This window comes from Corvus cornix, chromosome 1, assembly GCF_000738735.6.
Source record: "Corvus cornix cornix isolate S_Up_H32 chromosome 1, ASM73873v5, whole genome shotgun sequence".
Taxonomy (NCBI): Eukaryota; Metazoa; Chordata; class Aves; order Passeriformes; family Corvidae; genus Corvus; species Corvus cornix.
Window position 1 is genome coordinate 79,732,397 of NC_046332.1, and position 18,505 is coordinate 79,750,901.

At 35.9% G+C, this 18,505-nt stretch overlaps 1 protein-coding gene across 5 annotated transcripts in view; it reads right to left on the reverse strand.

Moving 5' to 3' along the window:
• FGF14 (fibroblast growth factor 14) overlaps positions 1-18,505 on the reverse strand; it is a 384,596-nt gene that overhangs the window by 89,650 nt on the left and 276,441 nt on the right. For 3 of the 5 annotated variants that reach the window (XM_010394115.4, XM_010394117.4, XM_039562958.1), the window contains one exon: positions 7,977-8,087. The exons of the other annotated variants lie outside the window; for them this stretch is intronic. In XM_010394115.4, the coding sequence (XP_010392417.1) occupies positions 7,977-8,087 (111 nt within the window). The remainder of the gene's footprint in view (positions 1-7,976; positions 8,088-18,505) is intronic. 5 annotated transcript variants of the gene reach the window in all.

Genomic DNA, 18,505 nt, shown 5'->3' on the forward strand with positions numbered 1-18,505 from the left:
TTGGGCATTTTTAAGGTTTTGGTTAAGAGGTGTCCTCATTAAAGACTGATGTCAAGGGGTCTGTGATTTAAATTTTCTTTTTTCTTTGCTTTTGTGAATGATATATTTGATAGAAGCAGTAAGACACTGGTGTCAGGTAATGAAAAAGGCTTATCATAGTTCATCAAAGCACTGAAATATGTGCCTGACTCTAAATGTGCATAAATGTTATTGAACTGAATACAGAACTTGGCATAATAATAAGAAAATAGTTAGAAAACCACCTAATAACAAATACCCTAGAAATACTATATACTTCTGTAGTAATCAAAACAGCCACAACTTTGATTACTGTCTGAAAAAAGACCAGTGTGAAGAGTGGGAGTTTACCAGCCTCACCACAGAAAAACACAACTTGTTTAAGTAGGTGGCAGGAACCAATTCTTCTAAAACTTATGCCAGCACACACCTATACTAAGTTTACTGACTCATGCTAGAAAATGAGATGCAAAGCACACATCAGTCTTGGAGCAAAATACCTCGGTGAGACAGCGCTCATGCTAAATGTTTTTCCACTGTGGATGAGCCAGGGGCACCCAAGTCCTTGGATGAAAACCAAAAGCACAACATATGCAGTGGGGACTATGGTTCTATCAAGTCAGGTCTCAGGAACACAGTAACACCTACAATGAGTTCCTCAAAATTTAAGAAGGACATCCATAGGTGTGACCAAAAAGTATCCTGTATGAGGCTATCTGTAATCAGAATGCCAGAGCTAGAGCCCAAATCAAGAGAAGAAGGATAATTTAATTGCAGTGGATAAACACATTTCTCAAGGTGTGAAAATTCCTGTTTGGTCAAAGGACAAAAATCCACAGTTTGTTTATGATGAAGATGATCAAGTCTTTACAACTGAGAAAAAACCATAGGTTAACTATTAGAAAGATAGGAGTTTATAAAAAAAAAAGAGACACCTTTCCTTCGGCATTGTCATGCAGAAAAAGAATGTGTAACATTAGATCATTTTAGGAACACACAAAGCCAACATAAAGCTAGGAATTGTAGCAGAGTACTTCCCAGAGCAGTAGAAAGAAAAATATATTCAAAAGAGCTCTAGAAGAACTGAAAACAATTTGGCAGGTTTACAAAGAAAATAAAAGAGATTATAAGAATTAGCACAAATAAACAGCATTTTAATTTCTGTCATTTCCAAAATTCTCCATTATGCTAGGATATTACAGTGCTGTTTACTAAAAAATATTTGGTACAGACAAGGTTCCCTCTCTAATAGGTGTAAAACAGTGAAATATGGCACTCACAGAAAAGATATCCTAAGAGTATATAGGCTAAACACTGCACGGCTTGAGGGCTTTTAGTTCAATAAAATTTGGGAGCTAAAATTATTTATAAAGTCATTACCCTCGAAACAATGTCAAAACCAGCAAAATCACTGCTGTGGGTTGTGGAGGGGGAGAATTGAGCTTGGGTTTTTTCCTAGAAGAAAAGAAATTTCAGGAGGAAACCTGCACAGGAACACCATGCTAAAGGAGTGAAGAAACAATTGAGGGGACACCAGGAAGGAAAAGCAAACAATACTTGTATAAAGAAAAGAAGTGAACACAAAAGACAAGTCAGCCAGGAGAACTAGGTCAGCTAATGAAAAATAACTCCAAGTCACAGTGGTTCAGTCAAAACTTCTGGATGCTAGATATTATTTTCTGTATTACAAATAAAAATAAAGCACCAAAGCTAGAAGAAAAAAGAAAAAAATCCAACCACCACTGAACAAGAATTACAGGCCTGTAACACATCAGTGTTTAATGCAGCCTATAAAGCTACTGAAGTGGCTTATAGTTGCTGGTGAATTTAGAAAGCACTGTGGAGGGCATGTAATATATCTTTTACTGCCACCAAATTTTAATTGGAGATTTTCAGAGCTCCTGTAATTAGTCTAAACCCTTAAAATTTTAGAGTGCGAATTGCTGCAATTCTGCACACACAGAATATTCAATAAGTTTCACAAAATCTTTCAGACTTGAGTAAAACTAGGGAGGCCAGCCTACATTCAGCTATTGATTGACAAATATTCAGCAATGTGTTTCATACTGAGGTCAGCAAAACATGCACCAGTAAGGCACAGCATGTGGTTTTAATGTACTTTGAAGCTGGACAAAAGAAAATCAATTTCCTCCAGAACCTGACTGCACAGTACCCTTCACTGAGCAAGATTTTATTGTTCAATTACACATTTCAAACATTCTTAGGATTCACCTGTGCTATCCCTCATTCTAGTAAAAACCTGCTCTGAGAAAAGCAGAAAGCCTTCCAGAGTCTGCTGGCATTCCAGTTCTGCACAGCCAAACCTATATTCTTACCTGAGGGCGTTGTTAAAAAGAGCCATGTCCCTTGCTCCCTTCTATCTTTAAGGAAATGATCCGAAACCAAAACCTGGGGTGTGGGGAGTGAGGTCCCTGAACATCTTTATGTGCCTAAAGCCAGTTCAATGAGTCCACAGATGAGTCGAGAGAGGGGGAACCCTCCAACAGCCCAGGAAATATAGCTGTGCCTGGTGCTCAGTGTTCCCATGCTGCATGCTTAAGTAGAAAGCCTGGCAATTCCAAATGTAAGAAAGATGTGGGAACATCAGGGAAACCAAGGGAACCGATTGGCAAAAATGGTCCAAGTAAAACCCCTTCTCCTCTTCAGTGCTGTGCGCACTCCCTTAGCTTTGCATTGTAGTCTATCTAAACCACAGCCATAAAGCATTTGGGTTCTCCTCCTTTTCCTAAGCCTGCAAGCCTACTCCCACCGCAAGAATATCAGAAAATGAGAGTGGGGACAGTTAGCAGGAACAACTTGCATGAAAAAGGATTATTGGTTTAGGTTTCATGGAGGAGACTTGCAGGAACGCCCGATCTGAGTTGGATTCTAATCCTCAAAAAGTTTTAGCAAAAGTTTGAGTCCACTTTTTTTTTATAAGCAGTCACTCCTTTCTTGAGCAAAACACAAAACCGCCACATAACTTTTTCCTTCTCTTGTGTTATACCAACACAGTCCATTAACTTGAAATCTGAAATGCCTGAATTCAGATATTTCCATGTGCTCGTGAAAGTCTATTGAGGTACAGCTGACTTGTAGCTACAAGAAAATTGCTATTACAGCTCCCTGTTTTTCTCAAGATCTTGCTATAAACCGATGGCTTAAGAGTTACAAACTTGCAGCCTCTTCTGCATGCACACTGCCCTCGTGACAGTTAACAAAACTTTCCACAGCACCAAATGTCCAATCAGATCAAAGTAACCATTTCTTTAATTTATTTTCATCTGCAGGCCCACAGACAAAAATGACAACTCCAGCAAAACATCTTTTAGATTGGCAATGACTGCAAGGAGGTTGCTGTTGAGAGGTTTGTCCATGCATTTCTTATGGAGCAAACCCATTCCACCTGCCTGATGTTACAGAAGACATAATTAGAACTTTTTCTGAGCATGACTGAACATTGACCCTATCAGACTAAGATTATGCCAGTGGGAGAAACAGGCTTATCTAACTCCCAGAGGTGGTGTAAATAGATGATTAAATGCCTGTATAATTCTTTGAAGACAAACTTGAGTAAAAACCAGTGCAAGTATCAGGCGGCAGATATTTCAGTGCAGTAATCCAAAATTAACATTCATTAATCCAAATTTAACAGCACTGCAGGTGTTTTTTTCCTAATCTTTATGTGCTTTATTTCTATCTAATTATCTCCTTTACCTTTCAAGGGTGCTGTAAAGATTATTTTATGAGTATCTTCAAACCAAAATATGATAGTGGTAGGTATTTTATAAAGACATTAAAAAGTTAATACTTCCACATTCAATTTGGAAGATATAAATGGACCATTAGAAGCATGCATTCATTAAAAGATGAAAATAAAGAAATGTTAAATGGTTGCAGGATTTCTTGAAGAGCAACAATACCAGGTACGAAGCACCACAAAGGAGGTAAAGCATGTTGCAGCATCATAAAAGATGTGCACAGTACAGCCAAATCAAAGTTTCTTGGATAAGGTTCACTTTCTTATTTATCAGTTTATGAAATAAGACTACCAATGAGTACTGCTCTTTCAATTAGAGAATATTATAAACATGGTATAAACACGACTGAAATTTCATAAGAGGCACAAATTGCAACATTTGACGGTTCCTATGAAGGAAAGTATAATCTATGTTGCATTTTTTCAGTGATTGTTGCCTGAGATACACTCTAGGTGAATTAAAACAAGTGATAGAGCTGCAAGATTCAGGGTTTCAATCTCAGAAATTAGAGTTGGAATTTTCTGTTTCTCAAATTAATTAGTCTTCCTACTAAACCTACCCTTCATTCATGAGACAAAACTTTGAAGATAGACCAAAGCCTAAAAATGAGCTGGTGTAGGTGGGGAGGACAGGAGGAGAATGTAATGCTTGTTACTACAAGCACACATGAAAATAGCTTCTATTTCTTTATGAGTTCTGTGTAGTAGCTTGTGTTTCCTAAGTAATAATGATGAGGCCAGTGAAGCAAGTTGCATTTGCACCTGTAAAATCCAGGAAAATCAGTGTGAGATAATGACAGCTACACTGAGTAGGACCTCAGTAACCACAGCTACAGCTTTAACTACAGTTGCTCCTGCCCTTTGCTGCAAGCAAGACACAAAAGCAAACCAGAAACTGTAAGGCATTAGAGAAAATAAAAAAAAACAAAACTAAAACAAGATATCTCTGAGAGCAGGGCAAAAAAAAAATACAGACTGTACACACAAGATTGTTTGGCTAACAGCCTTGATTTGGTGAAGTGATTTAAGGAAACTCAGCACCATTAAGCAATAGGTGCATTTATTACCATTGTTTCATGAAACATCATTAACTCAGAAAAGTTATAAAAAGATATTACAGCAATGAACTGAAACCTGTTGGTCTGTTTAGGCTGGATTCTAATATCATGGCCATCAACATGAGCAGATGAAAGTACATTCAGGGATGCAATTACATGTCACATCTTTCTTCCTTTTTCATGCAAGCATTTGCGCACAGTGATAACAACACTAAAAGTATTGCCATCTCTCTCTGCAGTCTTTAGCCTTTACTCAAACTGGGACAATGAGCAGCTTACTAAAACCACTGGTACAACTCATTTTGACTTCAGATGGAAGCAAAGAGTCACATTAAAGAGACTACTGAGAAGCTTTAAAACCACCTTAGTCTTAGTTTGAGCTACCTCTCTATAACACTGTGACTCCAAAAGTGTGTAACTTATGTTTACTGACATACATATAAAATGAGTACAAAATGATATAGGCACTTGAGGGAGTTTTAATTTCAAGTACACCTCTAACTGCTTGACACAGAATACATGGCAGCAGCACAAAAAGTAGCAGCATGACTAAGCTTCAAACAGTTTCTTGCTGAAGACAAAAAAGAAATTGCATCTTTTTTCTCTCCCTCACTCCTCGCTCCCTCTGGCTTCTCTGACACCCAGTTACTCAGTGGGCTCTCTTCAGGGACGGTGAATAGTGCAGAAGACAGGTGGAAGGCTGGCAGAGATGCACACCCTTTGGCAGTCTGTATTTCTTTTTTTTTTATGAAATACACTTTAAATTGAAGTCATCCTCATTATCCAGGTAAATATTCTATCTGTCCTACAGACAGCTAATACATGTCCATCCCTTCACCCACTGAGCACATTAAATAGGCAGCCTGCAAGCACCACAGTCAGAAGCAGGATTTTCTCCGTTGGGCAGCTGCCAAAACTTCTTCACTTGTAAGCCTCAGACAGAAATTATCATGCTAAGAAGCTCACAAAATAAAATATCAAAATACTAGAAATTCTATCCATGAGAAAATTATTGTTTTAAAGTGAGAGAAGGAAAAACAACATATGCTGCAATAAACAAAAGCAATAGAAAAAAAATTAAACAGGAAATGAAAGGAAACAGAGTGGAAAGGGAAAAAACTAACAGCGCAAAAGAAACAAACACATATTCATACATTAATGAATATACCAAGTAGATAAATCTTTTTGGCTCTTAATATAGTGTTGATACATATATACCAGCAAAATTTCCAATGGAGACTGTAGGCCTTCCTGGCAAACACAGTAATCTTGCATTCTTCTGTTCTAAACTGTCTTTAATAAAAAATATTGGAAAATTGGACTAGTTAAGAAAAAAAAAAATCACACCACTGAAAGACAGAAAAAAATGACTTTATGGAAAAAAAACCAAAACCCCACACCTTTATAGCCAGAAAATAATTTTGGAGAAAAACAAATTATCTAACAATATTTATACAAAATACTGCTATATGAAATTTGGTTGAGTTTTGAGAAGTTCAATATTTCAGAATATTTATAATATAGATTATTCATTCTGCATTTTGGTAAAACAAGAACAAGGGAGATAGGCATAGAGATGGAAAACCAGAAATGCACAGAAGAGGGGAGAGAAAGAGTAAATAAAAAAAGAGGACAATTTGTGAAGCTGACAACACCAAAAACAGAAAAGTAAGGCACTGCGGTCTAGCTTTGTAAAGGCTCCAAATCCATAGAGATCTAAGAGTTAAAAAACCTCTCAGAAATAACAATAAAACATTAGAAAATTGTTGCAGTCATACACACCTTCTCGCTGAAGCTGAAAATAAGAGAGATGGGCAGAGGGAGAGAGATACGCACTTATACCCTAAGACAGTTCTGAGACCTCATCTAGGCAAAGCTTCTAAAAAAGTGATAATAATCTTGTCTTGCTTAAGGTCTTAGTATGTACTTCAGTACAGAAGTGGGGATGACAGATGGACACATTGAGGGAAGAAAAGAATTAAGGATGGGGGTGGGATGGGGAGGGCAAAGGAGGGAAACAAAAATACTTGGAAAACAAGCAGAGAGATACACAACAAAATATATTATCTAATTTTTCTCAGTTAGAAAAAAACCAAAACAAACAACAAAAGATGATCATGCGATGTGCTGATGAAAGGTGTTATAAATGACAGCTGTGCATCAATTAAAATCAAGACCTTACCAATGTAAAGCCGAAACCCCAAATACCTTAATTTTTGCAGCCTAATTCCAACATTTTTAAGGAAACTAAGGGGTTATTTATGTGTGCATAACAAGAAGATAAATATTGTGTATTAAAAGTGCTTAAAATAAAATTCAAGATGACACAGAAATGTTACTTAAATATGTCATGATAATTAAAATAAACAAAATACAAATCATATGTTTCTAGAGTAAGAATAGGTTTGTTTAATTACCATTTGCAGCTAAGTTATCAAACATATATATGCTCATTGAATGAAAATATGTGGCAGTATCATAGGAAAAGCATACCAAAGCAGCAGCCCACATGGCCTTTAAAGACCTCTTTTGTTTGGAATATTTTTAAAAACTGCCACTGTTGCAGTCTCTGCAGTGGCAGAAAATCTCTTAACATCATTGGAATTCTTGCTGGTGGAGGGACTGTAGGATTTTTAGCCCCAGAATTTTTAGTACCTTCAGCAAGGTAATTTAGCATGTGTTTTATTAAGGACTTTGACAGTTTAGCATACATTTATTTGCTTGTAAATTCAGATTTTTCAGGGAAATTTAGTTTCCATCTCTTGTTATTTCATTGTTATTTATTGGAATATAAGAAATTTATGTTAGATAAAGAGCTTTAATTAAAAAAATTCTTTTATTATAATTTTACCACTTTCATAAAATTACCAGAAGACATTCATTGGCCTAAATATCTCCCTCCTAAGGTGCATGAGCACTTATGCCTTCCCCTTCAGAGGCAGAACATTTAGGCCAATGTCCTGCATGAGCCATGCTGGTGGTCATCAGCTGGTGGTGGTTCAAACAGACAGAACCCTCCTCTTTGGAACAAAACACATTCAGAACCCCTCCAAAGGCATTAACATGGTGCCTGTGCATACACATTCGAGCGATGCGATCTGCGTGTGCGATTAAGACATTCCCCTGGGGCAGTCACTTACTAGAATTACTGCTGTCATCCTTGGTTCCATCGAGACTTCCATCGGGGTGCATTTGCAAGTAGTAGCCTTGCCTGCAATATAACCTGGTCACTATACCCTTGAGCTGGGGATCTGAAAGACAAACATATTTTGTCACTAGCCTCAAAACTTTTTCCAAGAGTTATCCCTACTTCTCTCACTGTAGGAGGAAGTTTGGTGAAGCAGCAATGCTGTCTTAAAAGTAAGTACTACAATAGGATGTGTGCTGATGGAGATCGAGAAAAATCTCTCTGCAGAGTGTTGTTAGCTCAGTTCTGTGTCCTGTTCTCTGCCTCCAACATCCTTGATTATCATTAATACAGGTGAAAGAGAAAAAAAAGAACACCCCAAATACCCACAGTCAAAAGCTTAAACCATATTAAGCCCTGCAAAAAAATTTTAGACTTCAGCAACAAGTATAGCCCATTACAGAAACTAACAAAACATTTGAAAAACCTTACTCGATTCATATATGTTAGCAACTTATTGTACTGCACGTAAGTTTTAGGGAAACTGGGTCGAAAAGACCTGTTTCCTTTCCTATCAAAAGTGGTAAACCTATCTGGTATAATTTACAACAGTACCATCTGAAGTTCCCAAAATATTTTAACCAAACTAGAAGCAGATTCAAGTCACCTGCCCTCTCCCACCCCCAGGGAATAACACCCACAATCAGGGCAAGACATAACCCATGTTCAATAGAAGGAAAAAGCTGAAAAACTTCTCAGTAAGCTAAAGCTACAAGAAATCCAGGTAGCTGAACAACGAAGGTACTCCATTAAATACGCTGCATTCATGAAAATTGCCAAGAATTGGGCAGGGAGTGCCGAGTCACAAAGTTTTTGATTCACAGCATAGATGTTGCCTTACCAAATCACAAACTGAGCTGTTGTAAAAGTGATTCAGAGAAAGAAGACATCACATCTTCAAAAAAATCAACAGAACTACCTCTGTGTGATATCAGTATTAATATCGTCAAACATTAACTATTAGGCCCAGTTCCAGGCCGCCAGTACATAAATTTGTGAGAAGGTTGGCATTAAAAGCATCTATATCATATCATGCTTAGCCCTGCTGTAATGCATTAAATTCATAAATACTTTGATACAGATATGTAATAAAATAAACGTGAACTTTGAAGGAAGACAGAAAGTATTTTCATGCAACCCTGTGGCCAGAATACAAAATTTGTGTATAATTGCTCTCACAATTAATCATGCTGAGTTACTTAGAGTATCCTAAGGGGATGTGAAAATAAACAGTAATAAACAAAACTGCCTCTAAGTGGTATGTACTGAAATTTCTATAGAGATTCAGTCCTATGAAATTATCCTGCAAATGTTTTTATTGAATATCCAAATTACGAAGTCATATTAAACAATAAGCCCATCTAAATTAAAAATAGAAGATTAAACTGTAAATATACTAAAAACTGTTACTATAAACAGTAACACCATAAGACTTCTGAGGCATGGAAATAAATAATTTAACAACTGAAGATCAACATATAAGCATATTACAACTTAATTTTTTAAAATTTATTTTAACTGCAAATTTTGCTTTCTGGTAATTTTTACATTTGCATAAGTTTGTCTTTATATATGAATACTCAGAAACAAATATTTTTAAAATTTTTAAACATGCTAAACTGTAATTCATTTGAATGTACTGTCTCCATCAACTTCATCAGGTAATTCAAAAGTATTTTCATAACTTAAAAATGAAAAGTGAGTTCCTCTTACATAGGCACTATTCCTGTCAAAGTAGGCTTTCAATGTGTACTTTCAAACTGACATGCTTGGTTAACACTTATTAAAAAGGCATCTTTAAAGACTAAATAAAAGTATAGTAAAAATATTATTAAAACTAGATCTTTAAAAATTATTTACAGGAAAAACATCAGCATTTTGAAAAACACTTTCTGTTCCCAAGGAATCATGAATAAGTGATTTTTTATCGACCCTTTCTAGTGCAAAGTTTCATAGGAAGGCAAAGTACAGTCAACTCACTATCACCAGCTGTTTACATCTACTGCTTCAAGGGAAAAACGTCAAACTTAGAAGTCGCTTTCAAAGTTGTTCTTTATACTCATTCCATTCATTTTTCTAAATTGACAAATTAAATCTACTTTCTAATGATCATTTGTCTGTTTTCATCAAAAGCATTATTTAACCTGCTTTACCAGTTATCCAAAATGATATTTGAATGAAAGTGAAATGACACATCAACCTTGATGCAAGTCATAATAAGACTGCTCCATACAGCTTCAAGGTAAATATCTCCAAGATGAAGCAGACAATCCTGTCAGGCAAGAAGTTTATCTCTTCCCCTTGCAGAAAGATAAATTACTTTTTCAGACCCTTTTTGAGACACCTGAGCAGCAAGCAGAGAAGAGAAATCTGCTAGTCCCTGTATTTCCGTATCATTTTATCTACCCTTTGTCTCTTAATAATATTACAGGAACAGTCTTAGCTTCAGGTGATTTACAAATGAGTTTCTCAAATGCTTGTTGACCACACTTTTTAATTCTTTTTTCTTTTTGCTGTCTGCTGGACAGCAGTAGTGAGCAGCAATGCCCAGAAACAACAGCAGAAGATTGGTGCTGCCTGTCCACAAGTGTTCTGGGTGTGTTACCTTTTTAATTCTCACCACAGTGATGCAGACAGACAGACAGAGCAGCATTTATTCTTACCCTTTAGCCCCCACACTCGCTTTTATCTTCCCATATGTGAAAGAAAGATAATGGCAAGAAAATACAGTAAAAAAATAAACCACAAACAAACAGAATGAGAGCATACAACCTCACCTAAGAGCTCCCAGCTCCCATGATTTTATTATAGAAGTTTTGCTACTAGTTCTCTTAAAATCCCAGCTGCTGCAGTGAGGTTATTTTGTGAACAATGTAATTTCTATTTAATTTTAAACACCTTGATTTCAGGGGAAATGAAACTAAAAAAAGCAAACTTCACCATGCATCAAAAATTAAGAGACAGTTCAACATGTCCTAATGATTTTTAAGCAATCTTATTTTGCACCTTGACTTCTGAGGTTGAACAGTTCAGCATGACATTTCAGCAATGTCCTACGTTGGGAAAAATTATTCTGACTTGTTGTTATTAAAGGTTGTCTCTTAAAATTCAAAGCTATACTGAATGGACAAAGCAACAGCTCTTCAAGACTCTCTTTCACAGCAATCTGTGTGACAGCAGCCACTTGCAGCCCACTTTTCTTGCTTTTTTTTCCTTGTCAGTGGTGATGACAAGGATGGATGATTGCAGTTAGCATGAACACTCTGTCAGTAGCTTTTCTGATGTCCTCAACAAAGGCAGAGTTTAATTAAGATGTCTTCTCTCTCAAATAGTGGCTACAAAAATGGCTTTGGCATTAACTCACGACAGGCTGAGTGCAACTCTTGCTCTAGAAAAATTATGACACTTTATGTTTTGAATTGTGAATATTTTCTGTTCACAGAGAGAATGGCTTTAGCATGTACTTTCCCACTCCAACACACTGCCAGAACAGATTTAGAAACTACAGATTTAAAATAAACAAGGGAAAAAAAAATCATTAAATATGAGTGTTAAGACATAGACGAACTTAAAATGCTAAAAGAACAGTGGCGAATATGCCTATTGTATATTTAAAAAATTAGTCCCTTAGCATCCACTGGAGTTTTAATTTTTCGTTTTTACCAGAGGAAGGCTTTTTTTTACTGTCATTATTTATTTCCTCCCTCCTCTGTGCAAAGATCCTAAATAAAAGCCTGCTGACAAGCAAATGCTTGATGGGGGGGGAGTCTCACATCAACTCACATTCTTATGGAGAATAAACTGCAGTATCCAGTCATCTACCAGTCTCTCACAAAATGAGTTGCTCAGTGGGCCAAGTAAAAGCCAGTATTTAGAAGTACATTCTGCTCAGATAGCAGAGCATCAAACTCATGATAACAACTGGTGACCCAGGTCCTTCATGTTTTACTTGTCCTTTATTCTTCACAATTCCATCCTGCAGTTCTCACTTTTGGATATTTCAGTGCTAAAAGTACCACTCACATTGGTCCAGGAAAAAAATAGAGCACCTTTTTCTTTAAGATTTATGGTACGCTGATAGTTACCATGACTTGGCTGTCATATCTTGCTTGCTGATGTTATGGTCAGATTTTGTTAGGAATCTTCTCCCTCATCTATTAAGCTGTATTGAAATATAAAAAAACCCCAACATATGTATTCAGATTTTAAAAACAAAGTAAACCCCCTAAAATCCTGCAACCAGCAGATTTCTTTGGAAGCTGGAAAGTAAAATACCCACCCAAAGTCCAGAGTGTTTCATTCCCTCCAGACACATCTTCTCATTAGTTTGTAAGCCCTGGGAAGTGCAAAAGGGCTTCCTGACTTCTCGCACAAGAGTACTCTAACAGTAGTGTGTGTGCAGGGTGTGCTGGACTGGAATTCTTGCCATGTCTCTTGCTGAAGCATCTCTAGTTTATAAATAATTAACTACCCCCCTGCAGGCACCTTAGACCCCATCCACTATACCAGAGTTCAAGACATCTTCAACCCCTCACTGACTTCTGCACAGAAACCTATTGTTGCTTCAATGTCTGGATACTTTTTAAAACTTCAAACTTGTCTCTGTAGTGCTTAGTATTTCAGAAACTTTCCACTAAGCAATTCAACTCTGGAAGCAGGGAAAAAATGCCATGTAAAAATTACATCTTCTTTTTTGGATTATCATTTCAGGTATTTCAGTTCCTGCTGTAATGCTTTTCCCAGTTTCCAAAAGTCATCTTCTTCTCAAGCATATTGCTTATGTTCAATTTCAACAGTACTCAAACAGGTACAGTTGTTATAGATTATAACACTACATTTTGCCTTGTTTTTGGCAAGCCTTGCATCGTCATTCCAGCACATAAAGTGCAGGGTCCTCTGAAATGTGTGTTACACAATCATAAAGGCAAGCTTGCTGAAGCAAGTACATTGCCAATGGGGAATTCAAAATACAGAACTTTGTACTTCATTTAAAGGTGATAAAATCCTAAATAGGCATCTGAAACCATCCTTCATTATTAAAGCCTTCAGCTGTTCCAGTGATACAGCTCTTACATTCAAAAGCTTTATACACTCCTTAACTCCTTTATTAGACTGTCCTATCACCTGGTGTCTCAATGTTTCCAAGTTTCTGATCGTGTTTTTACTTTCTCTCATTGTTAATAGGAAATGATAAAATATGGACATTTATTTTATATGTTATTATTTTATTTTAGTGCTCTCTCATTTTAATAATTTTTTCAGTATCTCACAATGTGCATCAGAAAACTAAAATTTAATTAAAAACTTGAAAGAAAAATATTTTTGAAAGAAAGTTTTGCTCTATTCAGGGCAGAAGAGAAAAGCACATAATGTGAACTCAGAAAAGCAATAGCTTCCATTATTCCCTGTTCCCATAAGTAATAATAGTACTTGTTCTGAAACGAGGTGGCTTTCTCTTTGCTCACTTATTTTTCCGTTCTCATGATGATTACAGGGCACTCAACTTTGGTGTTTATTTTTAACTCTACTTTTTGTCCATTTATGTCTCACATCACAAGCTCATCTCCTGCAGAACCTCACTTTGAGAGCGCGGTTAAAAGACAGAAAGTCCTCCTACGTTCCTGCTCTGTCATTGTCATTGGCACTGGCACTTCCACAGCATTTATGAAATTTCCCAGTAAACTATGAAAGCAGGTTGGAGTTCTGAAAAATGGTTGCTTTTCTTGAAAGCCCCCTTTGTGCTGGTATCCTTGCCTTTGTGTTGAAAATGTTTTTATGTTAACTGCAAAATGCGCTCCCTTCCATTTGTGGGCACTGACATTTTGGCTCTGGGTCTCACAGTGCATTTCAAACTACATAAGACTTGTTTCTTGCTATATGGTTTTACTTGAACAAATTTGATCATCCATAGAATTACAGGAACTTGGCTTCTAGCTGGGATAATCTATATCTGTTCAGATTTACAAGGTGATTGGATTTAATATACTTGTCTACAGCATAATAATTAACAGCCTCCTTTACCAGACATATTATTTTTGGAGTGTATTTGCTGGAAAGGGAAGAAGTTTAGGTTGTTCAGAAATCACTTTGTTCCAAAATCACAATTTACATGGCCATGGTAGTTTAATTTTAGTAAATTCATTTAATAATTTCCATTTATCTTCCTACTGGACACATTGTATAATTCTAATGGTTCTGATCTTGCAACACATGGATTTGTTGGGAAATTCCTGCCTGAACACTGCCTTCCACTTTTGACCCATGTTTCTCCTACTACACTAAAATTCAATGATCTCCACTTTCTTAATATCTAAATGATATCTAAGCTTAAGTTATACACAGGAATATGGAGAAAAAGCTGGTCTCTACTTCCAAGCTTACTTAGATAGCATCAGTCACAGTTTAATATATTTAACTAAAAAGCATCAACTTCCACTGATGAAAAAGCCCCATCTTTGCAACTATATTCACCTTCTCAATTTACTTTGAAATCCTAAAAATTCTACTGTCTAAATTCCATGTTAGAGAAATCTTGCTATTACAGTTTTTATTTGTTCTTTTCATTTTACATAAGCCTAAAAAATACCCAATATGTCTTACTGAACGTTAGGAACTTAGATAAAATAACATTCTAGTATTTTGTTTTGAAGCCCTTCCTATACCTGACCATCATAGTTCTACCTAGCATATTCTTGATTCTGAATTCTAACAGCAAAACATTAACATTATACAAAATATTGTTTAATGTTCCTCTTGGGAAAAAAAAGCATCAAGCAATAGATCCCAGAATTAAGTAATTTCTGTACCTTCAATTAGCAATAATCTCTACTTTGTTACCTTTCTATAAAAAGCTTTTGTCAAACGCCAAATATAATTTTTCTCACACTCAAAAAATACCAAAGCACAACATGGCAGCTTCTATTACCACTTAAGCTATGTATAAAATTTGACTAATGCACGGCCCTTGGAATCAGTAAATAAATGGGATTTAAGAATGAGATTTCTCTGAAGATGTCACTGAACATTGAAAGCACAATAGGATGGTCATAGATGACCTTTACAAATGTAACTGAATATATTTCACATAACACCTAACTTACAAAAGAATTAATTTGATACTCCCCTTCCTAAATAATTTCTATTTTTAGAAGTCAATGTTTGAACATTGCATTTGCATTTACTACCTTTACTACTTATCTCCTTGCATGCCGCATCATTAAGTAATTAAATATCTGAAGTCAGCTTCTATTTCTTTCACCAACTGACTTAGAACTAAATTTTAAAGTGCCTAAACAATCTATTTTACAAGAATTCAAAGCCATCAGAGTAATGGTTAATGGAGAGAGAATTAACAGGATAATTCGAATGCCAAGTATTGAATTCTACACCGCATTCCATTTTCTATTTTTGTATTCAGGAGGCTTCTGTAATATCAAGTGGCTGAGGTCTTTAACTTGTAATTAACTTTATTTAATTCTTGCCAGAATACATAAAAGTCCACATAATGAAGTGTATTCCCTCTGCTTTCAGATATGCAAAACCATCACTTCTGAAATATGTTTGTCAAGAGCATAGAGGATCATATTTACTTTTATTTTCTTGCCAGTGGCTCAAAATACTGTAATAAGCCATTCATATTATATTCACGAAATTTTAGTTTACTGACTAGTCTAAAAATTGGAGAAAAACAGAAATTGCACTGCCAATGTACTGTGACAAAGGAGATTTGTCCTAGTTAGGAAGTGGTAATTAGAAATTGCAAAATATAGAATCATTAGGAATTGCAAGACATAGGATCATAGAATCATGTAGTTTGGAAAGACCTTTAAGCTGCTAAGGCCAACCGTTAACCCAGCACTGCCAAGTCCACCACCATGTTCCTTAGTGCCTCATCTACGTGTCTTTTAGACACCTCCAGGGATGGTGACTCCACCACTTCCTGGGGCAGTCTATTTCAATGCTTTCATCCTTCCAGTGAAGAATTTTTTTCTAATATCCAACCTAAACCTTCCCTGGCACAACTTGAAGCCATTTCCTATTGTCCTGCCACTTTTTACGTGGGAGAAGAGGCCAACCCCCACCTGGATACAGTCTCCTTTCAGGCAGTTGTAGAGGGTGATGTCGTCACCCCTGAGGCTCCTTTTCTCCAGTCTAAACAACCTCTGCTCCCTCAGCCACTCCCTGTAAGATTTTTTCTCATAAGATGTGTCAGAGACACATTGCAGAGCAAAATTAAATTTTCTTTGATAGCTGAACAACTTAAAAGTTTTCCTGGTTTCAGGTGGAGCAGATTTCAAATATCTCCTATTGTAGCAGTCTCTTTTTTTTACTGCCACCACAGATACATTACTACATTTTATAAAGTTACAAAAATCACAGGTTGTCATTTCCACATGACAGTTTGTTGAGCTGAGTAGACTGAGTTGAGATTTGTGCAGGTTTAAATATATAAATCAGAAAGCCAAAAGAAACAGGAATTATCCTTTTTCATCAGTACTAACAAATTAGTGCACAAATGTAAACTCCTGATTAATAACAAAATAAAAGCATTAAGTAGTAACCAAAGATAAATATACCTGTTTCAGATTAAAAAACTCATTCAAAAGGAAATTAAGATGTTGATAAAACAATTACATTTCAATTTAGTGTTCAATAATTTACAAAACAAAGGGATTTCTTTTTTATATTGGACAGGAAAACATTTACTGTGAAAAATTTGGATCAATAAGCTGCCTTATAACCTTTAAAAAAGTAAAAAGGATTTTACTTAGTAGAACATCATGTATTTTTATATATTAGTATTTAATCCTCATGCTTTAACATATATCCTCATTGTCAAACCATTTCATTCACCAACAGTTTGAACAGATTTGTTTACAAAGACAAAATTTGTTTACAAAGAAATCGCAGCAAAGTGAGATCTGTTAAGTGCAAACTGCATTTCAGTCCTCTTCATGAACAAGCAATATTACTGGAGATGCAGGAATCCAAAGGAAAATTGATTGAGAAATGGATAATCCCATTGTGAAAAGGAAACAAATATATTTCCGTATCAGTTATTAGTTAAGAACATTATTGTTTCTGTATAAGCAAGATTACAGAGGTTCCATCAGACAAGCAGACTGTTTGTGCTGTTAGTATGAATACAATGCCTTATTTACTTAGAAAAATATTTATTTGTCTAGGAAAGCATGAATGCACTGGCATTAAATCTTATAGAAGAGCTACAAAAGAATTTTTAATATCATTACACATACAGTGTCATTAACAATTTTTTAACATTTTATACGGCATTACATTCCTCTTTCACAAAGGGTTGCTGTTTTCACTTATAACCTCCAAAACTACTAAAAGCAACAGAGGTGAAAATGAGGCAGTACTACTAAAAGGAAGTATAATTGAGGGTCTTCTGTTTTTTTCATTTATTTATTTTTTTAAAAAATTATATACCGAAGAAAGGACATGAGTTACTGGAAATGGATTATTAAGAACTCTTTGAACCAGAAAATAGCAAGACAAACTAAATATGAAGTTAATGTGTAACTAAGTGTTACCTGGGAATGCTCTTTAACCAGGGAAGAAATAACAGACTTTTTCCTATATTTTATTCTACCATATACACAAGCACTTGTACATTTTATTTGTGAGAATGCAGTGAGATGGAGAGACAGAAAGAGAAGCAATGCCTGGCTGCTTTGGTTTCCTGAGCTAATTTTTTCCCAAATTCTCCCTGTGAGAAAGAGAAAAGTCCATTCAGCCTGCAGATTGCAAGGCTTTATAATCTCTGGTATTAAACACAATTCAGAAATCCTAAGAGTAGAACCTTGGAAAACTGATTTTCAGAGACAAGAAAATAATCCCCTGCACTTGAAGAACACAGTCTGAACATTTTAGAATTCTGAATAAGAGAGTAAGTTCTTCTATCATCGGTATGACAAAACCATACCTCTTTACTGAAGCTACTCTCTGCCTATTTTTTGAGTTTGAGGTTTTGGGCCACGCCTTCAAGGCTTTTTTGTCTTCTCCCCATCTCGCTATCCAAGAAAACTTGGGATACACAGAAAGAAAACAAATTATTGTGAAGTTACATGACCCCAGGATCTGGGCTTTAAGGAAATCAGTAGAATTTGACACTAATGATACAGGACAATCACAGGAAACTGTGACAGGCAGTCACTCAACTAGAACCTCTTTGAGGGACTTCAGCACACCAGCCTTCCTTCTCTTCTCAGTCTTTTTTCAAGACTGACTGTAGCAAGAAAAAAAGGCACGGCTAAAACTGGCAAATTCCATTTATTCTAGCTAATGCTCCTAGAGGAAAAATAACAGATAAAAAAATCCCCAAACAAAACTATTTCGATTACTGTGAATGTTTTGGAAACACTATTTAGTCCAGATATTTAGCTACTAACCAGAAAATATTCAGAACTATAATCATAGCATCTATGAGAAAATGTGCAGAATCACTTCAGATCAACTTGA